The following is a 20,496-nucleotide window of genomic DNA, read 5'->3' on the forward strand; positions in this document are numbered from 1 at the left end:
CCTTTGTTGAAACTAAAAATCCAGCACTCATCCTGCCCTGACCAGTATGGCTCTGTTGGGTGGGCATCATCCTGCAAAGCGAAAGGTCGCCGGTGTAATTCCCAGTCAGAGCACATGCTCGGGTTGCAGGTTTGGTCCCCGGTCAGGGTACGTACAAGAGGCAACCGATGGATGTTTTTTTTTTTCTCTCTCTCTCTCCCTCCCCTCCCCTCTCTCTAACAACAAATAAAGTTGTTAAAAAAAGACAAACCAACACTGGTTTGTTGCTACTCACTAAACTCCACACTTGATTTCAATCAATGTCACCAGCTTCCTATCAATGTCTCGGTCCTGTCCCAGGCTCCATCCAAGGGACCGCACTGCCTTCGGTTGTCATGTCTCCTCAGTGTCCTGCCATCCCTGATGGCACCTGTCATGACTTTGGCGCTTTGGAGGCGTCCTTGTGAGGTATTTTGTAGAAGGCCCCTCAGTTTGGGCCTGTCTGATGTTTTTCTTGTGGTCACATGGGGGGGTTACGGGTTTCTGGAGAGAATGCCACAGAGGTGAGGTGCCTTCCCGTCCCATCATATCAGGGGCACGTGACACCCACAGGACATCACTGGGACATTAGTCTTGGTCAGGTTTCCCCACAGTGACATGACCACGGACCCCTCACATCGTTTGCTCCTGTGAGACCCATGTGTGTTCATTTCATACTTTTGGTTCTCATCCGGTATTCTATTATTTATTTTATTGTTCCCATGGCTCCAGCTCTGGCCCCTGGGCTCTCTCAGGTTGGCTCCTGGGTTCCTTTGACACGCTCCCATCCTTCAGTTTTTTGAACACTTCCTCACTCTCTGGCACTACGGGTTGCTCCAAACTCTTAAATTCTCCCTGCCCCAGCCCCGGAACCGGCCATTTCTCCTAGGAGCCCATTTAAATTTTTAAGTTGGACATTAAATCAAATTTAAAAACTAAAACACTTTGCAAGTCCAACCAGGTACATCTGCGGGTCATGTCCAGACAGAAAATTTTCTTGAATACCCAAAGGATTCTTTCGAGAGAAGCACCAATGTGACCCCCATTCTACAGATATGGAAACTGAGGTACAGGGAGGTCAGGGCAGAGACTAAGACCAGGCAGCCCAAGCCAGACGCCACCCTCTCAGGACAATCTGCAACCCCATGGGGTCAGGGCCAAGGGAGGGAGTGGGCCACCGGACAGTGGGCTGGAGCCAGGTGCCTACGGCAATGGCAGTGCTGTGCTGTGACCGGCGGAGGGGAACCGGGGAGAGGACTGTGGTTTTGGACGTGCAGGGTCACGGGCTGGCTTCCGAGAAACCCAGGGCAAGGGGGAGAAGGCATCTTAATGGTGGTGGGGACAGAATTTCAGGAGACCCCCAGAAGCCTCCTGTACTTGGGCAGGAAGAGGAGGAAACTCAGGCACGGTTTCTAAAAATGTTTTTGAAATTCAAATCTTATCCTGAGCGTCACCTTGTGTTACTCATCTATTGCTGCCTAACAAATGATCCCAAACTTCATGACTTCAGCAATTGTATTTCACAGTGTCTGTCGGTGGGGAGTCTGGGTGCATCCTAGCCAGGTGCCATTGTTCAGAGTCCCACGGCCACCTCAGGGCACACAGGGGGCAGGCTTGGGTCCAGGCAAAGTCAGTAGGTCTGGATTCAGCTCCTCATGGGCAGCTGGCTGGAGGCCCTCAGTTCCTCGCCGTGTGGGCCTCTTCATCAAAGGGAGCAACCCATAGGACAAGTGAGAAAGAAGAGGGGGAGGGAGAGAGATCATGCATGAACAAGCCAGCAACGGAGGGGCCACCTGCGAAGTGGAGTGACAGTCTTCCGTGAACGAGTCTCAGGGGCAACCTCTCTCATTTTGGCTGACTCCTCTTCGTTAGAAGTGGGTCTCTAGGTCCAGCCCACAAAGGGGAGGGGATCCCACAAGGTGTGAATACCTGCAGGCAGGGATCCTTGAGGACCCTGTCAGAAGCTACCTGCACATGCCATGCCAGACACTCTGTTAAATGTTGTCCTCTCAGCGTTCCAAGGAAGCAAGGGCCAGCATAGTTGCAGTCAAGCAAAGGAGGGCCCAGAGAGGTGCAGTGACTTGCTGAGGATCACACAGCTCACGCTGGGTAGAGCTAAGTTCAGACTCCAGTCCATGTCCCAAGTCCAGCTCCTGTGCCCGCTGGTGTTTCTCCGACTGTCCTCAGACCCCCTACTCCAGCATAGCCTTGGAGCCTGGCTGGACACACAAACTGCACCAGACTCACAGGGGCCTGGGAATTAGCATTTGACCGGCTTCCCCCACGGGATCTGGCTGTTCTGTAGAACCTGAGAGTGGTGTGTGCCCTACCTCTCTGCACATTGAGGACATAGTAGCATGGACGGGGGTTTCTCTCTCACACACTGAGGGGCTGGGCTTGGCCCTCTGGGCTCTGAAGGGTCCGATTGCAGTGAGCAAGGGAAGGTGGTGGCCTCAGAAGTTCACAGTCACTTTCGGGGGCCTTCTGAGCAGAAGAAATGTAACATTAAATGAGATGCGCGGTGCACTGGGAGCGCTCAGCGCCCTGTCTGCGCGTAGAGGCGCCCTGATTGACTTGCTTTCCCGCTAACATTGTTAGTGTTAATGATTAACTCATCGGTGTAATTAATTCCAGGGCACGAGAAACTCGACTTCAGTTTAGAGATCTGGATTTTTTCCCTTTGCTCCTGTTTAGTGGTTTAGAAAATGAAGAAATTTGGTTTGGGGCTGGTTTTGGTTGTTTTGGGAGGAAATGCTTAATCTGCGGTTCAGTAAAGAATACCTGGCTAGGCCTGGGTCCCGAGAGTTGGTGAGGTGGGTCCCCCCCTGGGACCCTGGGCAGGGTGCCACGAGGTGTCTCCACCATCAGCACAGGCTCTGCAGCCCCTGGCTGATCCCAGAGGCTGACGGGAGGACGTGGTGATGGAGCAGCGGGGGCTGAGGAGCTGTTCTGTTCCTTGCAGATCAGGAGCGACACTTCGCAGATCTTGGAGGATGACATCCCTCTCCTTAAGGCCAAGGTGGTGGAAATGCGTGGCATCTACACCAAAGTGGACCGGCTAGAGGTGGGCTTCTTTGTGGCATCTGTGCACTTGTTCTGGCTCTTTCGTCCGATCTTCCCAGATACCGACCTGCCCTCGAGAGTGCCAGGCATTCAATCGAGAGCAGGGCATGGGGGCCTACACTCATGCGGCGTTTAAAAAATATGGCACAGGTGAATTTAAATTTACAGACAGTATCCTAGTTAAAAGGTATGAGTACTTTATATAAAAATCTGAATGTTAAGCTGCTTCTGGAAATTCAGAAGTTTGATAACTCTGGGCCTACATTTCTTTAAATACTTTCATCTATTTGTTGTTCAAAGTATAAATATATAAAGTGCACACACCTAAGTGTACAGTTCAGTGAATTTTTACACATGTAAACTCCCCCACGACCCAAAATTGAGAAAACGAACATTTCCAACCCCCGGGCTGTTTTTTAGAGCTGGTGGCAGCTGCCCCTCAGATGAGGCATGTGCTCTCCAGTTCACCACAGTCTCCACCATGCCCTGTTGCCTCACTGCTGCCTCTTTCCCCTGCCTGTTGTTTGTGTGGGCTGAGCTGCACACCATCTCATTTTCCTTCTTGCTGCCCTGGAAAGTTGGTATCCTCCCTGTCCCATCTCCTGGAAGAGGAGCAAAGGCTCTGAGAGGTAAGCCACTTACCCTGAGTCACGCAGCTAATTCTGAGAAGCTAGGATTCGACTTCCATCCACTGGGATCTAAGCTCTTCATTGAACTGCGGCCCTCAGCTTGGGATATTGGCTCCTCGCACAGAGAAGGACTTGGAGGCTGGGAGGAGTGTGCAGTTTAATAGTAGTCACCTAGACAGAAGGGACACAGGCCCCTCTGAGCTGCAGAGGGCCAGAGCATGGCAGTCAGCACTGGAGTTAGTGGAGAATTAACATTCTTGTCAGAGAATAAGGCAAGAATATAATTAAAACTTTGCCCTTGGAATAGCTTTCATTTGCATCTCATTCCCCACGTTGGAAAAAGGGGAAAAAAGTGAAGATTTGCAGCCTTGGTTCTCGTCTTGCTTGAATCAGCCCACCTGTCAAGCCCGATTCTTTCCTTAGCATTCTGTCCACTGACATTTATTGCGGGCCTACTATGCACTACTCGTAGCGAGAAAGACAGATAGAGTCCACGGCCATGTTCTTGTGGGAGAGACACGCTGACAAAGCATTACCTTAGCAGTTTCCTATTGCCACCGCCGCAAGTGATCACAAATTGGTGGCTTAAACATGAATTTATTATCTTACAGCTCCTGAGGTCAGAAGTTCAAAATGTGCCTCATAGGCTCAAGTGAGGGCTCCTCTGGAGGCTTGGGGGCAAACCCATGCCTTTGCCTGGTCCAGCTTGCAGAAGCCGCCTGATTTCTCAGCTCATGGCCCCTCCGGCTGCCTGCAGCGCTGACAGCGTAGCGTCTTCCATCCTGTCTCCTAGGCGGACCCTCCCGCTTTCCTCTCTGTATGACCCTGAGATTACGTCAGCCCACCTGCATGAGCCAGATCGTTGCCCCCTTTCCGGATCCTTAGTCTCATCTGCAAAGTCCCTTCTGCCGTGGAAGGCAGCATATTCCCAGGTCCGGGAATTGGGCGCTGGATCTCTTTTGGGGGCCATGACTCTGCGGACCACAGTTACCAAGGGCGACTTAGAGTCCCTGCCTAAGCCTCTGCTCCCACGTCCTCTTAGGGTCAGCTTCCTCCTCCGTAAATCGGGGCTGTGCTGTTTGTCCCTCACAGGGTTGTTGTTAGGCCAGCACTTGGCACATCTAGGGGCTCAGGGAGCATGAGCTGTCACAGTGGCCATTGCCCACAGGCCGAGAGGCCGAATCTGTGCGGGATGCATGGTCGCCCCTCTGCCCAGCTGGGCATGGGCCCCCGGGGCTTCCAGGGAGCCCAAGACTGCCCTGTTCTCAGATCAGTGTGACCCATTGGGTGGGGAGAGCTCAGGAACCACAAGGTGACCTCTCAGGCCAGAACTTGGCCCTTTAACAATTTTAATAACAAAAACTAATGTTTATTGAGCACTTGCTCTGAGCCAGGGACTCAGTGCTTTCTTCATAAGAACTCGGCAGCCCGAGGAGGAAGGTCCTTTCGTTGGTTCCATTTTATAGAGAAAGTAGCCAGGCACAGAGAGGTGAAGTGCTTTGGCCAAGGTCACACAGCTAGGAAGTGGTGGAGTCTGTGCTCCTGACTGCTCCTCAAAGCTGAATGTTGGCACTTTCTGGGCAGGAACCTGCTCTGAAGCTGGAGCTTTTGCCAGTAGTGTTCAAATACATTAGAACTCACAAATGTATTTTAAAACAATGGGGCTTTCTCTCCCCTTCCTTCCGTCCCTCCCTCCTTCCCTCCCTTCCTTCCTTCTTCCTTCCTTCCTTCCCTCCCTCCTTCCCTCCTTCCCAGCCTCCCTCACTCCCTCTTGATAATAAGTCATATTTTCACTGTATAGGAAAAGAAAACATAGAAGTCACCCATACTCCATAACCAGCCACCAGGGTGGCTATGATCAGCTGTCACTCTCTTTCTGTCCCCCAGCTCCCGACTGTGTGGATGCATGTGTGTCTCCCCGAGTTGGCTGCACGCTGGGGTGGCCGAGGTCTGGCCTCTCGCTGGCCTGGCTGGGCTGGGCTGCCCTCGCTGGCAGGCATTTGGGAGGCGGGTCAGACCTCGTGAGCCCACATTCCTCAGCATGGCCTCACTCCACGCCAGCCTGGTATTAGCACAAGGAGCGTAAAATTGGAATCGGCTGGAGAAAGGGCCTGCAGGACTTTCTTCTGTTTCACAACCAGATGTGCTGGCCAGGAGAGGCCTCCAAGCTGGAGGGCTGGAGCTCTGGTCAGTGGAAGCTTCCGGCGTGTGGTCCCTTGTCACCCCCACTACACACGTGTGCACACACGTGCATGCACGTGCACACACGCATACCCCTGATGTGGTTTATTCAGCCTTTTAGCTCCGCTCCTGCCAGAGCCCCAGGGAGGCACTGCACCATCCTGGGCTCATCCAATGTCTTTCTGCTGAAGATACATGATGCATTGATTCATTCATTCACATATGTGTGCATTCATTCCTCCATGTGCATGTGCCTTCATTCCTCCATGTGCTCATGCATGCATTCCTACATGCATTCGTGCATGCATTCCTCTGTGTGCATGCATGCTTTCCTCCGTGTGTGCATGCCTTCATTCCTCCGTGTGCACATGTATGCATTCCTACATGTAACATACCTTCATTCCTCCATGTGCACATGCCTTCATTTCTCCATGTGTGCATGCATGCATTCCCACATGTATATATGCCTTCCTCCCTCTATGTGTGCATGCATGCATTCCCACACGTATACATGCCTTCCTCTGTGCACGCATGCATTCCCACATGTATACATGCCTTCCTCCGTGTGCATGCATGCATTCCCACATGTATACATGCCTTCCTCCGTGTGCATGCATGCATTCCCACATGTATACATGCCTTCCTTCCTCTGTGTGTGCATGCATGCATTCCCACATGTATACATGCCTTCCTCTGTGCACGCATGCATTCCCACATGTATACATGCCTTCCTTCCTCCGTGTGCGCACGCCTTCAGGCCCTCCCCACCCAGCTGAGCCCTTTCCAGCTGACCAGGCTCTGGTCTCAGCCTGAACCATACTGACTCAGCACCTGCTGCTTCAGAATCACATTCTAAAGGAAGCTGGTCTGTGAGGAGTCAAGAAGGAAGTTCAGAGGGCGGGGAGGGCTCAGAAGACAGGTGCCTCCTCCGTACCTCGGGGCTGGGTTAGAGTCGGTGGTCAGGGAAGGCCTCTCTGTGGAGGGGACAGCCAGCACAAGGCTAGGAGGATGAGCAGCCTTCACCTCATTCAGAACAGAGAACGGCACTGTGGCACAGCGGCCCCGGGGAGAGTGGGGCCTGGAGAGAGCTGGGTGACTTTGGGCCGGTGACCCAGCCTCTCTAAGCCTTGCTGTCCCTCCTCTGTAAAACTAGGGTCCCCATAGGGAGAATGTGGAAGGACACGAGGAGGGCCTTGACCAAGCCTGGTTAGCGATGGGAGCTGTTACTGTTACTGTCAGGGTTCCTGAAGGTGACCTCCCTGCTCCGCAGGCCTGACCTCTCCAGGAGCCCGCGGGTAGCAGTGATTGAGGGTCTGGCCTCTCCGCTGGCCGGTGGAGTGCGGCCAGGAATGTCCTCCAGCCTGGGGCAGGTGTGGCATCCCCACTGTCCTCTCTCTCCCCTAGGCCTTTGTCAAGATGGTGGGACACCACGTCTCCTACCTGGAAGACCACGTGCTCTGGGCGGAGCAGGACCATGGGGCCTTCCCACAGGCCCTGTGGGGGTGGAGGCGGCTGGGCTCCAGGGGGCTCCCCTCCTTAAGGAATGTGAGTATCTCCTTGCCTCCCGCCTCCTCCCAGACCCTGGAGTGGGAGAGGGGCTCAGGAAATGGGAGGTCAAAGGGCATGTCTCATTTCTGCAGACAGGAAACCGTGTCTGCTTGGCCCCGGGGAGGGCTGGCCTAGGTGCCTGGTGCTCAGTCACTCCCTCAGGTTCCTCTTCTTGCTCTGAGCTTTGGGCTTCATTGCTGTGACCTCTTGCTTACTCATCCACCATTTCTTGAGCGCCTGCTGTTTGCTGAGCATGGTGGTCCATCTGGGAGGGGTGCTAATGGGTAGAAACCAGGGATGCTATTAAACGCTCTACAAAGCCCCTACGACAGATAATTACCCAGCTGTAAACCTCAGCAAAGCTGAGCGTGAGAAACCCTGCCCGAGGCTGGATTTGGTCATTAGAATAATGGCTCGAGTTAGGTCTGTTCTAAGTGCTTTACATGCTGTGTTATATGGGATCTAATTCACACGCCAGTCCTTGGAGAAGGTAATTTTATCATCCCCCCATTTTAGACAAGGTGACTGAGGCTCAGGGAACTGAAGGGACTTGGCTGGAGTGGACCGTGGTTGACATGTCCCTGGGGCCTTGCCCTTCACAGGAAAGGTGTCTAGCCAGCCACCCTGTCCTGCCCCTGGTAGGGGTCTCTCACTGTTCTTTGAGGTCTTTCTGTGGGTCCCCTCCTCTGTTCCCCCGCTCCTCCTGCCTGCCCCCATGTCTCCACTTTGCGTGTTTACAGAGTCCCAGGGACTTCATTGGGCATTTCATGTGCATTGACTCGTCTGCCCGGCCCAGTCACTGTGCACGCTGGTATTGATTAACATTACGCTCATTTGGTAGATGAGAAAATGGAAGTCTGGAAAGTTTCAGGGGTGGCAGTCTTGCAGCCCATGGACAGAATTTGGCCCCTGTGAACTCATTTTCTTTGACCAGGCAATGCTACTTAGACAGTGGGGCTTGGGATGCCTGACTAGACACTCACTCTCTAGTCCCTGCCAGGACCCTGTTGCTCCATCTCGTCCTACACCTGCCCGATGCTTGTGCTGCTCACCTGCCACCTCCAGGTGAATGACTTGCCCGAGGCCAGTAACAGCTAGACAGTGGCCTTACAGATCTCATGGTCTAGAAACTCCTATTGATCCTTCAAAACCCAAGTTAATGCCACCTCTTTTGAGAAGCCCTCCGGGAATTCCCCTCTCTCCAGACAAATGCAATCTTTTTTTTGCCTTCCAATGACAATGAAATCATAAGCTGCTTCTTTTTCTTTCTCTCCTTGGAGTTATGGTAACTCTTCCTCGGTGACCAGGAGCAGCCCAGTCACACAGTCCTCTGCCCATTGGTGGCTTCAGAAGCTCACCAGGGGAGGAAGATCAGAGGACCCCGGCTACCCATGGCTTGCTGAGCCCTTGGTGTCTGCACTTCCCCATCTTTTTCTGTCATCTCTACGGTTGTTCCTGTGTGGTTGACACTAGTGTCACTGCTTAGAGGCAGAGACCAAGGTCTGGAGAGGGAGAGACATGTTGTCAGTGGTGGGGTTGGAACTCAGGCCCCTGAGGCTCTGAAATGGGGAGGGGGGCGGTTTCCCTGCCCTCTCAGGCAGCAGGATCCCACCGGGGTGTGGCTGGGCATGCGGGGACCTGCACCTCCTCATCTCTGCCAGACTGGGGGGCCCCCAGGCCTACCTGTGGTGACTTGTTCCAGGAAACTTGTCACAGCCCAGGGGTGGTGAGTCATTCCGCACCCCAGCATGTTGATCTTGGCCCCGGGAGGGCTTTGTCTGGGGCAGGCAGTGCAAGTGAGTGGTATACACACACACACGCAAGCCCAAGGGTTCCTAGGGCTGCATCTGCCCCCAGGGTACAAACTGAGGTGTCCTTCTAGAATAATGGTTGTTACCACTTGTGTTGCAGGGCTTGACTGCAGGGCTTTCACATCCCGCCTTGTGAGGTAGCTCTGGTCATTGTCCCTATTTTACGGATGGGGAAACTGAGGCGCCAAAGGGTCAAGTTGCTTGCCCACCCAGAAGTGGAACTGGGATTCGAACTTGTGAGACCTGGACCCAGGCCAGGGCTCTGCACTACTTGGCTCTGCCAGGTCTTTCTGGGCCCGGTTCCAACCACTGGAACCACTGTCTGGGGGGCGGGGTCCTCACAGGATGCACCCACAGATGATCTTTTGTTTCTTCCATCTGGATTTCCGCCAGGCCAGGAGTCCGCACTGCCCGGCATCAGCTGCACTCAGTGCCTGTGCGTGGTGGCCTCTGCCCTTCCTTCACCACTGCTGTCCCCTCAGAGACACCAGTCCCCTTTCCCTGCAGTAGTGAGGGCTGCTCCTCACACCCCCAGACTTTATCTCCTGCCCGCACCTGCCCTGCAAGTGTCCTGTGCAGTAGAGGCCGGGGTGGGACAGAGGCTCTCGGGCCTTGCCTGGGGCCACAGGAATGCTGGCGTGGGGTCCTGTCCCTGTGGGATGACACCCATCGCTGTCCCCGTGGCCTTCCCCTAGTCAGGGGACGGTGGGGACCCCCTCATGGGGCCCAGGAGGGAGGGCTCTCAGCCTTTACCCTGGAGCTGGGCGGGGGTCTTTTGGAGGGGGCAGGGAGAAAACTGGTCCTTGCCTTTTCTAGGCCCCCTCTCTGCTCCTTGCCTCCTTCCTCCCTCTCTCTTCTTCCTCAGCCTGCAGGGAGGGTGCGGGGCAGCTGGGCCGGGCAGCAGCCCCCCCTCCCCTCTGCCAGCACCAGGGACGCATGTGAGTGGGTGCTGCCTGGAACCCGGGCTGGCCCTGGGATGCCCTGGAGGGGAGGCAGGAATACCACCTGCTAACAAGCTTCCCCTGAAGCCGGGGCCTTGGATCTCCAGCTGAACTGCCTGAGGGGCCTGCAGTCATTCCCAGACCGAGGCCCAGCCTGGCACCCTGGGCCCTTGGCGCCCACACACAGAGATGTGCACGCTTTCCTGCTATGGTCTATGTTTTCGTGGTACAAAGGTCCATATTTTCATGCTGCACTGCAGAGAGGAAAAGTTTTTTATTATACTTCTACATGGATCCTTATAACATCCCCAAATTTTAACAAAGAATTGTATCGCGCTTTCACTGTGGCATTTGTTAGCTGTGTGACCGTGGGCAGGTGGCAGAGCCACTGTGAGCCTCGCAGAACCGTCGGTTAGCTGCCGTGGGCACAGCGCTGTGCTTGCTGGAAAACGGGTTTGGATTCGATGCAAAGCGACAGGAGAGAAGGACTCCGGAGGTCTCCAGAGGAGGGTTCTGAGCACTAATGGGTCTGAAAAGGCAGCTCTGCTTGTACCTAACGTCCCGGCGCAGGACAGACTGCTTCCTCGCCCAGCGGTGAACAGGTGTCACGGTGGCAGGGACCCAGGACCGGCCCGGCAGAGCAGGCGCTGCTCCCAACTCAGCACCCATGCGGGAGGGGCTCTGACTATCCCCATCTTACAGGTGAGCAAACTGAGGCACAGAGAGGTTACCCAGGGTCACACAGCTGGGCATGAGCGTATGAACCCACATTCTGAACTGTACCCTAGACTTCCCAGAGAGAGAGAGCTGTGATCTCTGCCCTCACAAACCTTGTCTTGTGGGTGAATACAATGACCAAATTCGAAGCAAATTCCATAGGTAGTCATTTGTAAAGGGGGCCCTAGCTTTCTCTGAGTGGGGGGCAGTCCAGGATGGCCTTGGAGGAAGGGCCATGTCAGCTGAGAGCTGGATCATGAGGAAAGTCAGTCGGGGGTCCGCAGAGAAAACCACGGCACAATGGCTCTGAAGGGAGACTCCCAGCATGCTGCCGAGCGGGAGCGGGCCGTCCGGGGTGGGCGGCTCAGTGAGCAGGCCTAGGCCATGCACAGGAGTTCAAGGCTGTTCTAAGGACAATGGGAAGCCAGGGAGGAGTTCCTAGGTGGGGGGTGAGTGGTCAAATTCGATTCTCTGAAGGAACCTCCAGGCCTCGCGCTCTGCCCTGAGCTGCGGCGTTCAGGGCCGGCGGTGTCTTGCTGAGATGGTGCAGCGAGGTCTGAGCATCATTAGGGGGGTGCGTGTCCCCCATCTGCAAACATATCCTGCCCCCTGAGCTCACTGCAGCCCTGGCACTGTGGGGTCTCGGGGCCCTTGTCCCATCAGAAGAGAGAGAAGAGGCTCCGGGTGAGGGCCCCCGCCTCCTGGATGGGAGTGTGGACCCCGAGACCCTGCCCGAGGAGGTGCCTGCGCACAGAGGGCCTGTCGCATCTGGAGAGCGTTTGCAGAAGTGAAAGTGCAAGATGGAGCCAGTCATGGGGCTGCCGGCCTTGGGAGGGCGGGGAGACCACGTCAGGTGGCACCGTGTCCCACACATCCAGGTGCAGTCGTGGCCCGGTGGCCGACACGGGGCTACTGCCCGCCCCGCCGGGCCTTCCCCGGGGCGCCCGTGCCCGGGGCTCAGAGCAGCCCTGCTAATTTGTTGTAAACCACTGTTCGTTCTCTGCCGAGCCAAAACTTCTTGTTCACGAGATGTCGTTTTGATTAATTTTCCAATGGATGAGAGTGTGGTCCTTTCCAAGCAAGGCTCTTGGTTAATAGCAAAACCACTTGGGGCCAAATCCTGACCCCCACGCAGAGCCAGGTTGGCTGGGGGTTTGCGGCCTGGCCTGGCCTTGGGCCTGCCTGGCCCACCTGCTCAGCCCACAGGGCAATCTGGCAACAAAAATGGCTGTGTTTGCCACGTGTGACCCAGTCAGGAGTGGGGGCACTGGGGTGAACTGCAGAGCCCAGGCTTCATCTAAAGGGGCAGATGTGGCCCAGCAGCAGCCTTACAGGAAATGGGGGTAGAGCCAGATTTTCTTATTTTGGGGAAAAAGCTGTACGTCTGTTTTGTTTTTTCCTAAATGTTAAACACTGGGAGAAAATCGGTTGCACCTGTTTGTCACTCCTAGCACCCTCCCCAGCTCTGGATTTTAGGCTGATGGCCTGTACCCCGTAGGCCCCCCACCTTCAGAGGCATTTGGGACCAGGGGGGAGTGGGGAGACAGCCCCTTCACTTCTTTGCGCTAGCCCAACGGGAGCCTCTGGCTTTTGGCAGCAGCGTCATGGACAGCCCAGTTTTATTGAGCATCTAGTGTTTTCTGTGCCTTGGGTCAGCTTCCCGTGACAGCCCCAGAGGTAGATGTTATTCTTCCAGTTCATGAGGAAGGGACCTGAGCCTCAGAAAGGGCTATTCGCTGGCTGGGGTCACACAGCATGAGTGGCAGTTTCAGGCTTTGGTCCAGCTTTGACTTTGTTCAGTCTCCCTTCCCTCTGTGACCTTCCCGAAGGCAGGGACTGCAGCCTCAGTGGCCAAGGCTGCAAACCGGAGATCTTTGGGCCACATCTACCCCATTAACATATATTCGCTGGCCAGCTTGGAACATGTATACATTTAATTCAAATTCGTTTCCAGCATTTAAAACAAGTCTTCCATAAGAATTTGTACTTCTGGCATCTCTTGAAAAAGCAGGGGTCTGGGCCCTGAGCAGCATGCCTTCCAAGCCACCATCTGGCGCAAGTCATCTGCTCTCAGTTCCTGCCTGTGGCCATTGGCGTTTCCTACCGAGGTTGAGCACACAGTAGGCGTGCAGTAAATATGAATCAGTGGTTGCTCTCCATAGCTTCCTTGGCCCTTGAGGGCCTCCCCAGATTTCACCCAAGGCTGTGCCCAGGCGGTGGAGAGCGGGGATGGAGTGTCCACAACTGCCTCTCTCTCTGCGGCTTGGGGCCGCCTCTTGGGCTCGGAGGTAATGGAGGCTGTGGGCGGGGCTGCGGTGCCCTGGCCGGCCTGCAGGAGTCTTCTGCGCCAGGTTTGGTGTCTTCTCCCCTCCCCCACTGCCCCCCTCCGCTCCCCCCTTTCCACCCCTACCCCAAGGGGAGGGAGGGAGGCCCGCTCAGCCCCGCTGGGCGGCCTCCCGCTCCTTCTGCCGAGTGCCCCCTGGAGGGGGAGTCCCGGAAGGAGGCAGGCTTGGCTGGGGCTTTATCTGGTGGTGGAGGCCAGCAAGCCACCAACACAAAGAAGGCAGACGGGGTTCCATGGTGCCTTCTCCCGGCCCCGAACCGGCCTCTCCTTCTCCTTCTGCCCCCATCATCCCTTGCGGTAAAAACGCAACATAAGCAGATGGCAGATATTAACGCGACAGTGGAGGGCCGAGGGTGGCGCTGGTCCCCAGCAGCCCCCTCAGCAGCGCCCCCACCCCCAACTGGCTCCCGGTGCGTCGCTCAGCATCACACACGAACGGATCTGATTGGGTATTTGACGTTACATGTGCTGGGGAGGGACAGAGGGCGCCTGGTGAGCTGGTTTGGAAACCAGATTTTAAAAAAACATTACATTCTTATGGAGGTTTTGAGGGTGTGTGAAGAAGTTCCTTTTGACAAGCAAGTGTTTTTATTTGGGAGGGGCTCTTTGTTGAGGCTGCATGGAAGCTCACCGGCCTCTCCCTCATTGGTGGGACATGTTCAATGGACCCTTTTCCAAACCTGGTCACCATTGGGGGCCTCACTGGGACAGCAGCATCCTCAGACCAGGCTCTGCCTTCCCAGGGGCTGGTGGACACTGTCTGCGGCCTTTGCATAGGCTGGTCCCCTGCCTAGAATACCCTTCCTGCTTTCTGCCTGATCAAGTTTATTTATTGTCAAGTCCAAGTCCAAGGAACATTACCACCTCTGGGAAGGCACCCATTCTTCTGGCTGTGTTTTCCCCTGTGGTACCCGCAGATGGAGACTTTCTCAGGAGTAGGTGCAAGGACTCTCCTGCCTTTGACTCTCAGTAGTTATGATGATGCAGGCAGCCGGGCGTTCTGGGCTCTTCTCCAGACCGGCACCACCTGCCCTAGCTTGGTTCATTTCTATGCTCACCTGTTACAGAGCTACTCACTGTTACCCTTCCCAGTTTACAGACGAGGAAACTGAGGCACACAGAAGTGAGAACATTTTAACTTAGCCATCCAGGCATCAGCATGTTTGGTTCCAGAGCCCCACACTCTTCATGTCCCAAGGGTTGAAATCCAAGTGCCCACCAGGAGCAGGTGTGGCCCTGAGAGAGGCAGAGGGGCTGGGTGGGGACTGTGACCAACAGAAGAGGCAGGGGCCCTCAACTCCAGCCGGAAATAAAGGCTCAGAAAGGCCTGGGCTCACCCTTCTTCATAAGAAAGAGGTAGAGGATGTAGATTTTTACGTGAAATCAGTTGATTTTGAAGACTAATCTGAGAGGCTCATAGAAGTCTCGGCCTTGGCAAAGATCTGTGGTACATTAGTGCCTAGCATGGTAGCTGGCCTGGGCACGGGTCCAATGCCTATTTACTGGGGGTGGGAGAGAAGGTGAGGAGGGGCCGCTGATAGCATAGCAGGGGGGATGGGCCTAGGAAACTGGAAGTGGGGGCGCTGTGCTGAGCAAGCAGGATGGGACTCGGAACTGTGGCCCCTGGCTGCTCCAGTCCTGTCCATGGCTGCGTGCCTGGATGCCTACCCAGCCAGCACCCTCAGCCCCCCTGCCATCTCAGCAGCTGCTCTGGGCCCACTGGGGGATGTTGGGAAGTGGGGCCTGGGATTCCAGGCGGCTTGGTGAGCCAATCTGGCCAGATGGGTCCCAGAGCAGGGATGGTGTCCGCAGGTCTGGCCTCTGTCCCCATTCACTCAATAGTGAGGTTCTGCCATGACTGGCCCCACTTTGTACAAGAGCAGCTTGAGGCAGACAAAAATGGGTCACTCACCCACAGTCGGGGGAGGAGGGAAGAGGAGCAGCCTGGGTGCCTCCCGCTGACCTCAGGGTGGGACCCGTGGGCCATGCCCAGCAGGTGCTCAGCGAGTGTCTGCTGCCGCCATCATTTCGCAGAAAGCTCCCTTTTGAGAAGCTGATGATTCTACCCCTGCCCCCAGCCTGGCCTTCCCTGAGCCTCCCCGCTGCGCACACGGGCCCGCTGCCAGCCTGGCTGAGGTGGTCGCTCAGGAGCAGGCCCCTCCGCCGAGGCCCTGCCCAAGCGTGATGCTGGGTCTTCGGGGGACAGGTCCCAGGGGCGTTGTGGTCCCCTCTCTGAGTCTCCCTCTCCCATGTCTTCCCCATCACGGGCCACGTGTTCGCTGGACACACTGGGGCGGCCCAGGGGCTGTGGCCCTTTCCAGGCTCTGTCTCTCTGTCACCGCGTGCCTGTCTGGGTCTCTGTTTCTGAATCACTCATCTGCCTGTCTCTGCTTCTGTCCCTGTCCCCCCGTGTCTCTCCCCGTGTCACGGACAGTCACAAAGCCTCATGGTCCCTCCCCTGCATCTCTTCTGTTCCCCTCGGGGGTCTCACCAAGGCCCCTCCCTCCTCAGGAGGAAAGAGAGGCTGTGGGCCCAGAAGGCCACCCACCTGTGTGACGTGGAGGGGCGATCAGGTCTGAGTCCAGTCCGTGTCCACAAGTCAGGTGACTCCATGGCACCCATTGCCCTTCTCAGAGCCCTGGCGTCCTTGGTGGGTACAGTGCGTCCTGAGGGGGTCCCGCAGTGACATGCCTAATGTGTAGTGAGTCCTGGGACGTGGGAGTTGTGGATGAAGCACCAAAGGATGAAGAAACGATGAGCCCAGGTCCCGGCGGGTTTCTTGTAGGAGGTACCTCACAGGTAGGCCATCAGCAGACACGTGCTTCTGACGTCTGAGCATGACAGCAAAGGAGAGAAGGGAAGTCGGGGGGCGTGGCTGGCACAGGCGAGGAGAGGACGGGGGGGGCATCATGGCCCGATGTGTGGCACCCTCTTGACACTGGGTCACGTAGTGTTCCAAGCACAGGTGGGCTGGGCAGAGGACGTGCTGTCTCCATCAGCCATCACCCGCTGCGAGGGGACGCAATGCGCAGAGATGAGTCCTTGATTAGTGCAGATACCTGTGTGCTGGCCTTGGGGTACCCAAAGAACGTGTGATCCCCTTGATGCCCAGGGAGCCTGCAAGGCCCTTGGTTCCATCCACGGTCACTTCCTGCTGGGAGAATAAACCACGTCTCATTAAGCAGGAAATTCATCCAGGTGCCTCGTCACATTGCCAGACCTAAAGTCAAGGCCAAAGTTCCCGGCACTCGGTGAGTTCTAATCATTAACATGGCAGCGCGGCTGGAGAGGGCAGCCGCTGGCTTTTCTGTGCCGTGATGGGCTAGAGCCGGGATGGGCTGCTCAGGGCTGGGCAGTGCTGAGCGCTGGGCGGGAGCTGCCCACTGTGACCTGGGTTGGGGGTCCCCGCACGGTGGCCCTGACCGCCTTTTCCTTTCCCGTGTCTGGCAGCTCTTCATGGTCTGGACCTGGCTTCAGAGGCCTGGGGCAGTAGCCTGTGTGTGTGTGTGCATGTTTGTACGTGTGTGTGTGTGTGTGTGTGTGTGTGAGAGAGAGAGAGAGGGGGTGGCCCGGAGGGGCTCAGATGACAGTAGTCATTGCTGGGGGAGAAATGGGAGGCCACAGCTGCTCCGGGGGCTGGCTGCCCTGTGCAGCCTCCAGTGATCTGTCACTGTCTGGCCAGCAGTCATTTATTGAGGACCTACTATGAGCCAAGCGCCCTAATCGAGAGATGAGCCATGCCTCTGGTGGCTGAGAGATGTCCCGGCACTTACAATTTTTGAGGCTCCTTGTAATTAAAAATTAGAGCAGTGCTTAGAATTGGCTCCCGCAGTTGTGATTTAGTTTGAATGTTCCTGTTTTGAGACTGAATGCATTTAATACTAAATATGCAATGTTATGAAATTGTACCCTTGGGCTGTTGGCGAGCTAATGATGGCATTTAAAAGCATATGAATTCAGGGGGCTCTCGTAATAATGAAATCAGCCGGCAGCCGCTGCGCATGCACTGTCTTCTAAGCACTTTGCAGTCATGTGGGCCTGACACCCTGGCCCCGTGTCCACGTGAGAGGGTCAGTTGGCCAAGGTCGCACAGCTAGAAAGGGCGGCCACCGCCAGCTGAGGGATTTGGAAATGGGACACAATGTTTTGTGCTGGATGAAGGAACCCTGCTCTCTGTACTGGTAGTTCCATGGGGGAGCTTTAGAGGGGGTGCCACAAGTTCAAATCTGAGGACCTCTGCGACCCCCGCTGCGTCTCCTACCCTCATTTCCCAAAGCTGCATGAGCCACATGTAGGGGGCATGTGGATGGGCGGATGGTGGGAACCCCTAAGGCTTGGCCCCGAGGCCCCCCGGAGGCCTCAGAAAGTGAGGTCAACCTCCATCCCAGCCTATGTCTGGTTCTCGTGAGAGCATGTGGGGGTTGGGCAGTATGGCTGGGTTGGGAGGTCCTGTCCAGGGCTTCTTTCCCTTTGTACCTGGAGACAGCCCTGCTTGCCCCACTCTGTGCACACACACTCCCACCTCTCCCTCCCCCACATTCTCCTTTAAGTTCTCCTTGGCTGTTCCAGGAGCTGCCACATGTGTGACCCCAGCCTTTCACCTCTTCCTTCCCCCATTCCTGGGCTGGGCTTAACTCCTTTGATGCCAAATATCCATCCACCTGCCATCTTTCCTTTCATTCATGCATTTATTCATTCATTCAACACATATCCACTCATCTGTGTGAACCCAGGGCAGCTTCATCTCGAAATCCAGGGAGGACAGAGAATGTTCCTGCCCCCTGGTAGCTGACAGTCTGGTGTAACACGTAATGTGCCCCAGGGGAGACAGATAAGTGAAGAAGGGCAGGGAGAGGTATGTCTGGGGGTGGGGGCAGCTCAGGGAAGGCCAGAGGCTGCAGTGTGCGGTGGCTGGCACCTGTGGAGGGAGGAAAGTATGCAGGTGTCTGGGGCCCTGAGAAGGTGGCCCGTCGGAGCCTCAGGGGAAGGTGGGGAGAGCGAAAGGAGCAGGTTATGGGGCCTGTGCAAGGACTTGGCCCTGCAGGGCTTGGAGAGGCCACCTGCCCCTCGTCTGGCCCAGGAGGAGGAAGATGCAGGGTGTGTAAGGCTGAAGGTCAGAGCTGCTGGGATGGGCCAGGGAGCGACGCTGGTAGCCCGGACCAGGTGGCCAGAGTGGAGGCGGGGAAACGTGGTCTAGTGTATGTGTGTGTGTTCACTTAAAATCCTTTATCGAGGTCATTGTAGATTCATATGCAGTTAAAAGAAATAACACGAAGAGATCCTTGTATACTTGTCACCCAGTAACCCCCAGTGGTAACATTCTGCAGAACTGTAGTACAATATTATGGCCATGTGGATTGAGTGTCGGCCTGGGAACTGAAAGGTCGCTGGTTCGGTTCCCAATCAGGGCACGTGCCTGGGTTGTGGGCCAGGTCCCCGGTTGCGGGCGTGCGAGAGGCAACCGATAGATGCATCTCTCACACGTGGATGTTTCTCTCCCTCCCTCTCTCCTCCCTTCCCCTCTCTCTAAAAATAAATAAATAAAATCTTTAAAAAATGTGTTACAACCAGGATATTGACATGGATACAATCCATCATTCTTACTCCGGATCGCCCCATTTTTCCTTACATTTGTACTGGCGCTCATTTGTGTGCGGGTGTAAGTTCTATACATTTGTGTCGGTTCTGTACGCTTGTATTTTATTTAGGTTCTGTCTCCACTTTCGCCCAACCCCTGGCAACTGCTAATCTGCCCTCCGTTTTCTAAAATTGGGCTCTTTCAAAAATGCTCTCTAAGTGGAATCATACAGTGTGTTACCTGTTGGGGTTGGTTTTTCCCCCCTCGCAGCATTATTCCCTAGGGATGCATCCCAGTTGCTGTGTGAATGGAGAGGGTCCGTGTGGGCGCGGTGGCAGGTGGAGCCCCAGTGGGAGATTCCAGGGTGCAGTTTAGCGGCGGAGGCACCTGGCGTGGAGCTGGGGGCTGTGGCCTTGAGGCTGAATGAGGTCACCCAGGGAGGCGGCGGGCTCCAGGCCGATGACCTTGCATGTATTGATTAAACACCTACTGTATACCAGGCTCTATCCGACACATGGGTGCAGTCCCTGCGGCGGGGTGGGGCTGACATGGGACTGGACTCCTGGAGACAGTGTGCTCAGCGTCTCTCTTCCTCCCCTTTCCTCTCTTTGCAGCCGTAGAGGGCTGGGTGCCTGTTGAGGCCAGCGGCCAGGCGCTGGGGACAGTCTGGACCAGAGGAGACCTGAATCAAGTGAGGAAGGAGTGAAGGGCTACCCCTAAGGCCAGATGGAGTCCTTTCAACAAAGGCTGATCTGGCTGCCCAGATGGCCTTCCTCCTTTCAGAACATTATTTCTTTGACAAAAGGATGTGGTTGGCACATGGTGTCTTTTTGTGTCCTTGCCAGGCGCAGTGACCTGGCTTGGGTTTGGTTAGGCCTTGAACCCAAGGCCTCTTGGGCTGACTCCCCCAGCGCCTATCACAGTGTCCTCACCTCTGTCTCCTTGTCCCCAGCCTGCGCCTACCCCCAACCCCCACTCCCTGACACCCGCTATGTGGCCCACTTCTCTTCTGTATCAGGCCACTCAGCCCTCCCCTCTCCTTTTCCCATTTATTTCCTCATTTTTCCCTTCTTGATCGCTCCATTTCCACTTTCCCTCTCTCCCCCCTCTTCTTCTTTCCATCTATTTCCTCCCTTTCTAACCACCCCCTCCTTATCGGGTTCTCTCCTCTCCTCCCCTGTTTTTCTCTCCTGGTTTGTTCTCCATCAGCCTTCGGTCTCGCCTCCCTGGGTCTGTCTCTTCTCCCGGCTCTGATGCTCCTCACGGCTTCCCCTGTTCCCACCACGCTGTATTTGTCCCTCTTCTTCTTTCTCTGCCTCGCAAACCTTATTTCCCAGACCTTGACGACCATCCCTGTTCACACCCAGAGGCCCAGAGGATAAACTGTCCTCATCTGACTGGTACAGCGCAGGAGCTTCCTTTGAAAGGGCTTCCGAGGCGAGTGCCGGGGCCTCTGGTGAAGGACAAGCCCGAGGGGACAGAATCAATGTGGTGATGGTGACCGTAGGAGGCTTGCGGGCCAGTGTGCAGGTCACGTGGTGCAGGACAGGCCTGGCTGATTCGTGGGTCCAGACGGGAGCCTTTCCTGTGTGCGGAAAGTCTCCCACGGCTGCCGGCCCCCTGGATCAGGGGAGAAGGGGCTCAGGTGACAGTCCAGGCCTGGCCT

The 20,496-nt window shown here is 55.7% G+C and overlaps 1 protein-coding gene across 1 annotated transcript in view; it reads left to right on the plus strand.

Moving 5' to 3' along the window:
* BCAS4 (breast carcinoma amplified sequence 4) overlaps positions 1 to 20,496 on the plus strand; it is a 48,939-nt gene that overhangs the window by 19,652 nt on the left and 8,791 nt on the right. The window contains exons 3-4 of the mRNA XM_090286565.1: positions 2,981 to 3,082; positions 7,296 to 7,436. Coding sequence (XP_090142691.1) covers positions 2,981 to 3,082; positions 7,296 to 7,436 — 243 coding nt within the window. The remainder of the gene's footprint in view (positions 1 to 2,980; positions 3,083 to 7,295; positions 7,437 to 20,496) is intronic.

The sequence above is a fragment of the Furipterus horrens genome, unplaced genomic scaffold (assembly GCF_987537825.1).
Source record: "Furipterus horrens unplaced genomic scaffold, mFurHor1.1.pri manual_scaffold_8, whole genome shotgun sequence".
Lineage (NCBI taxonomy): Eukaryota > Metazoa > Chordata > Mammalia > Chiroptera > Furipteridae > Furipterus > Furipterus horrens.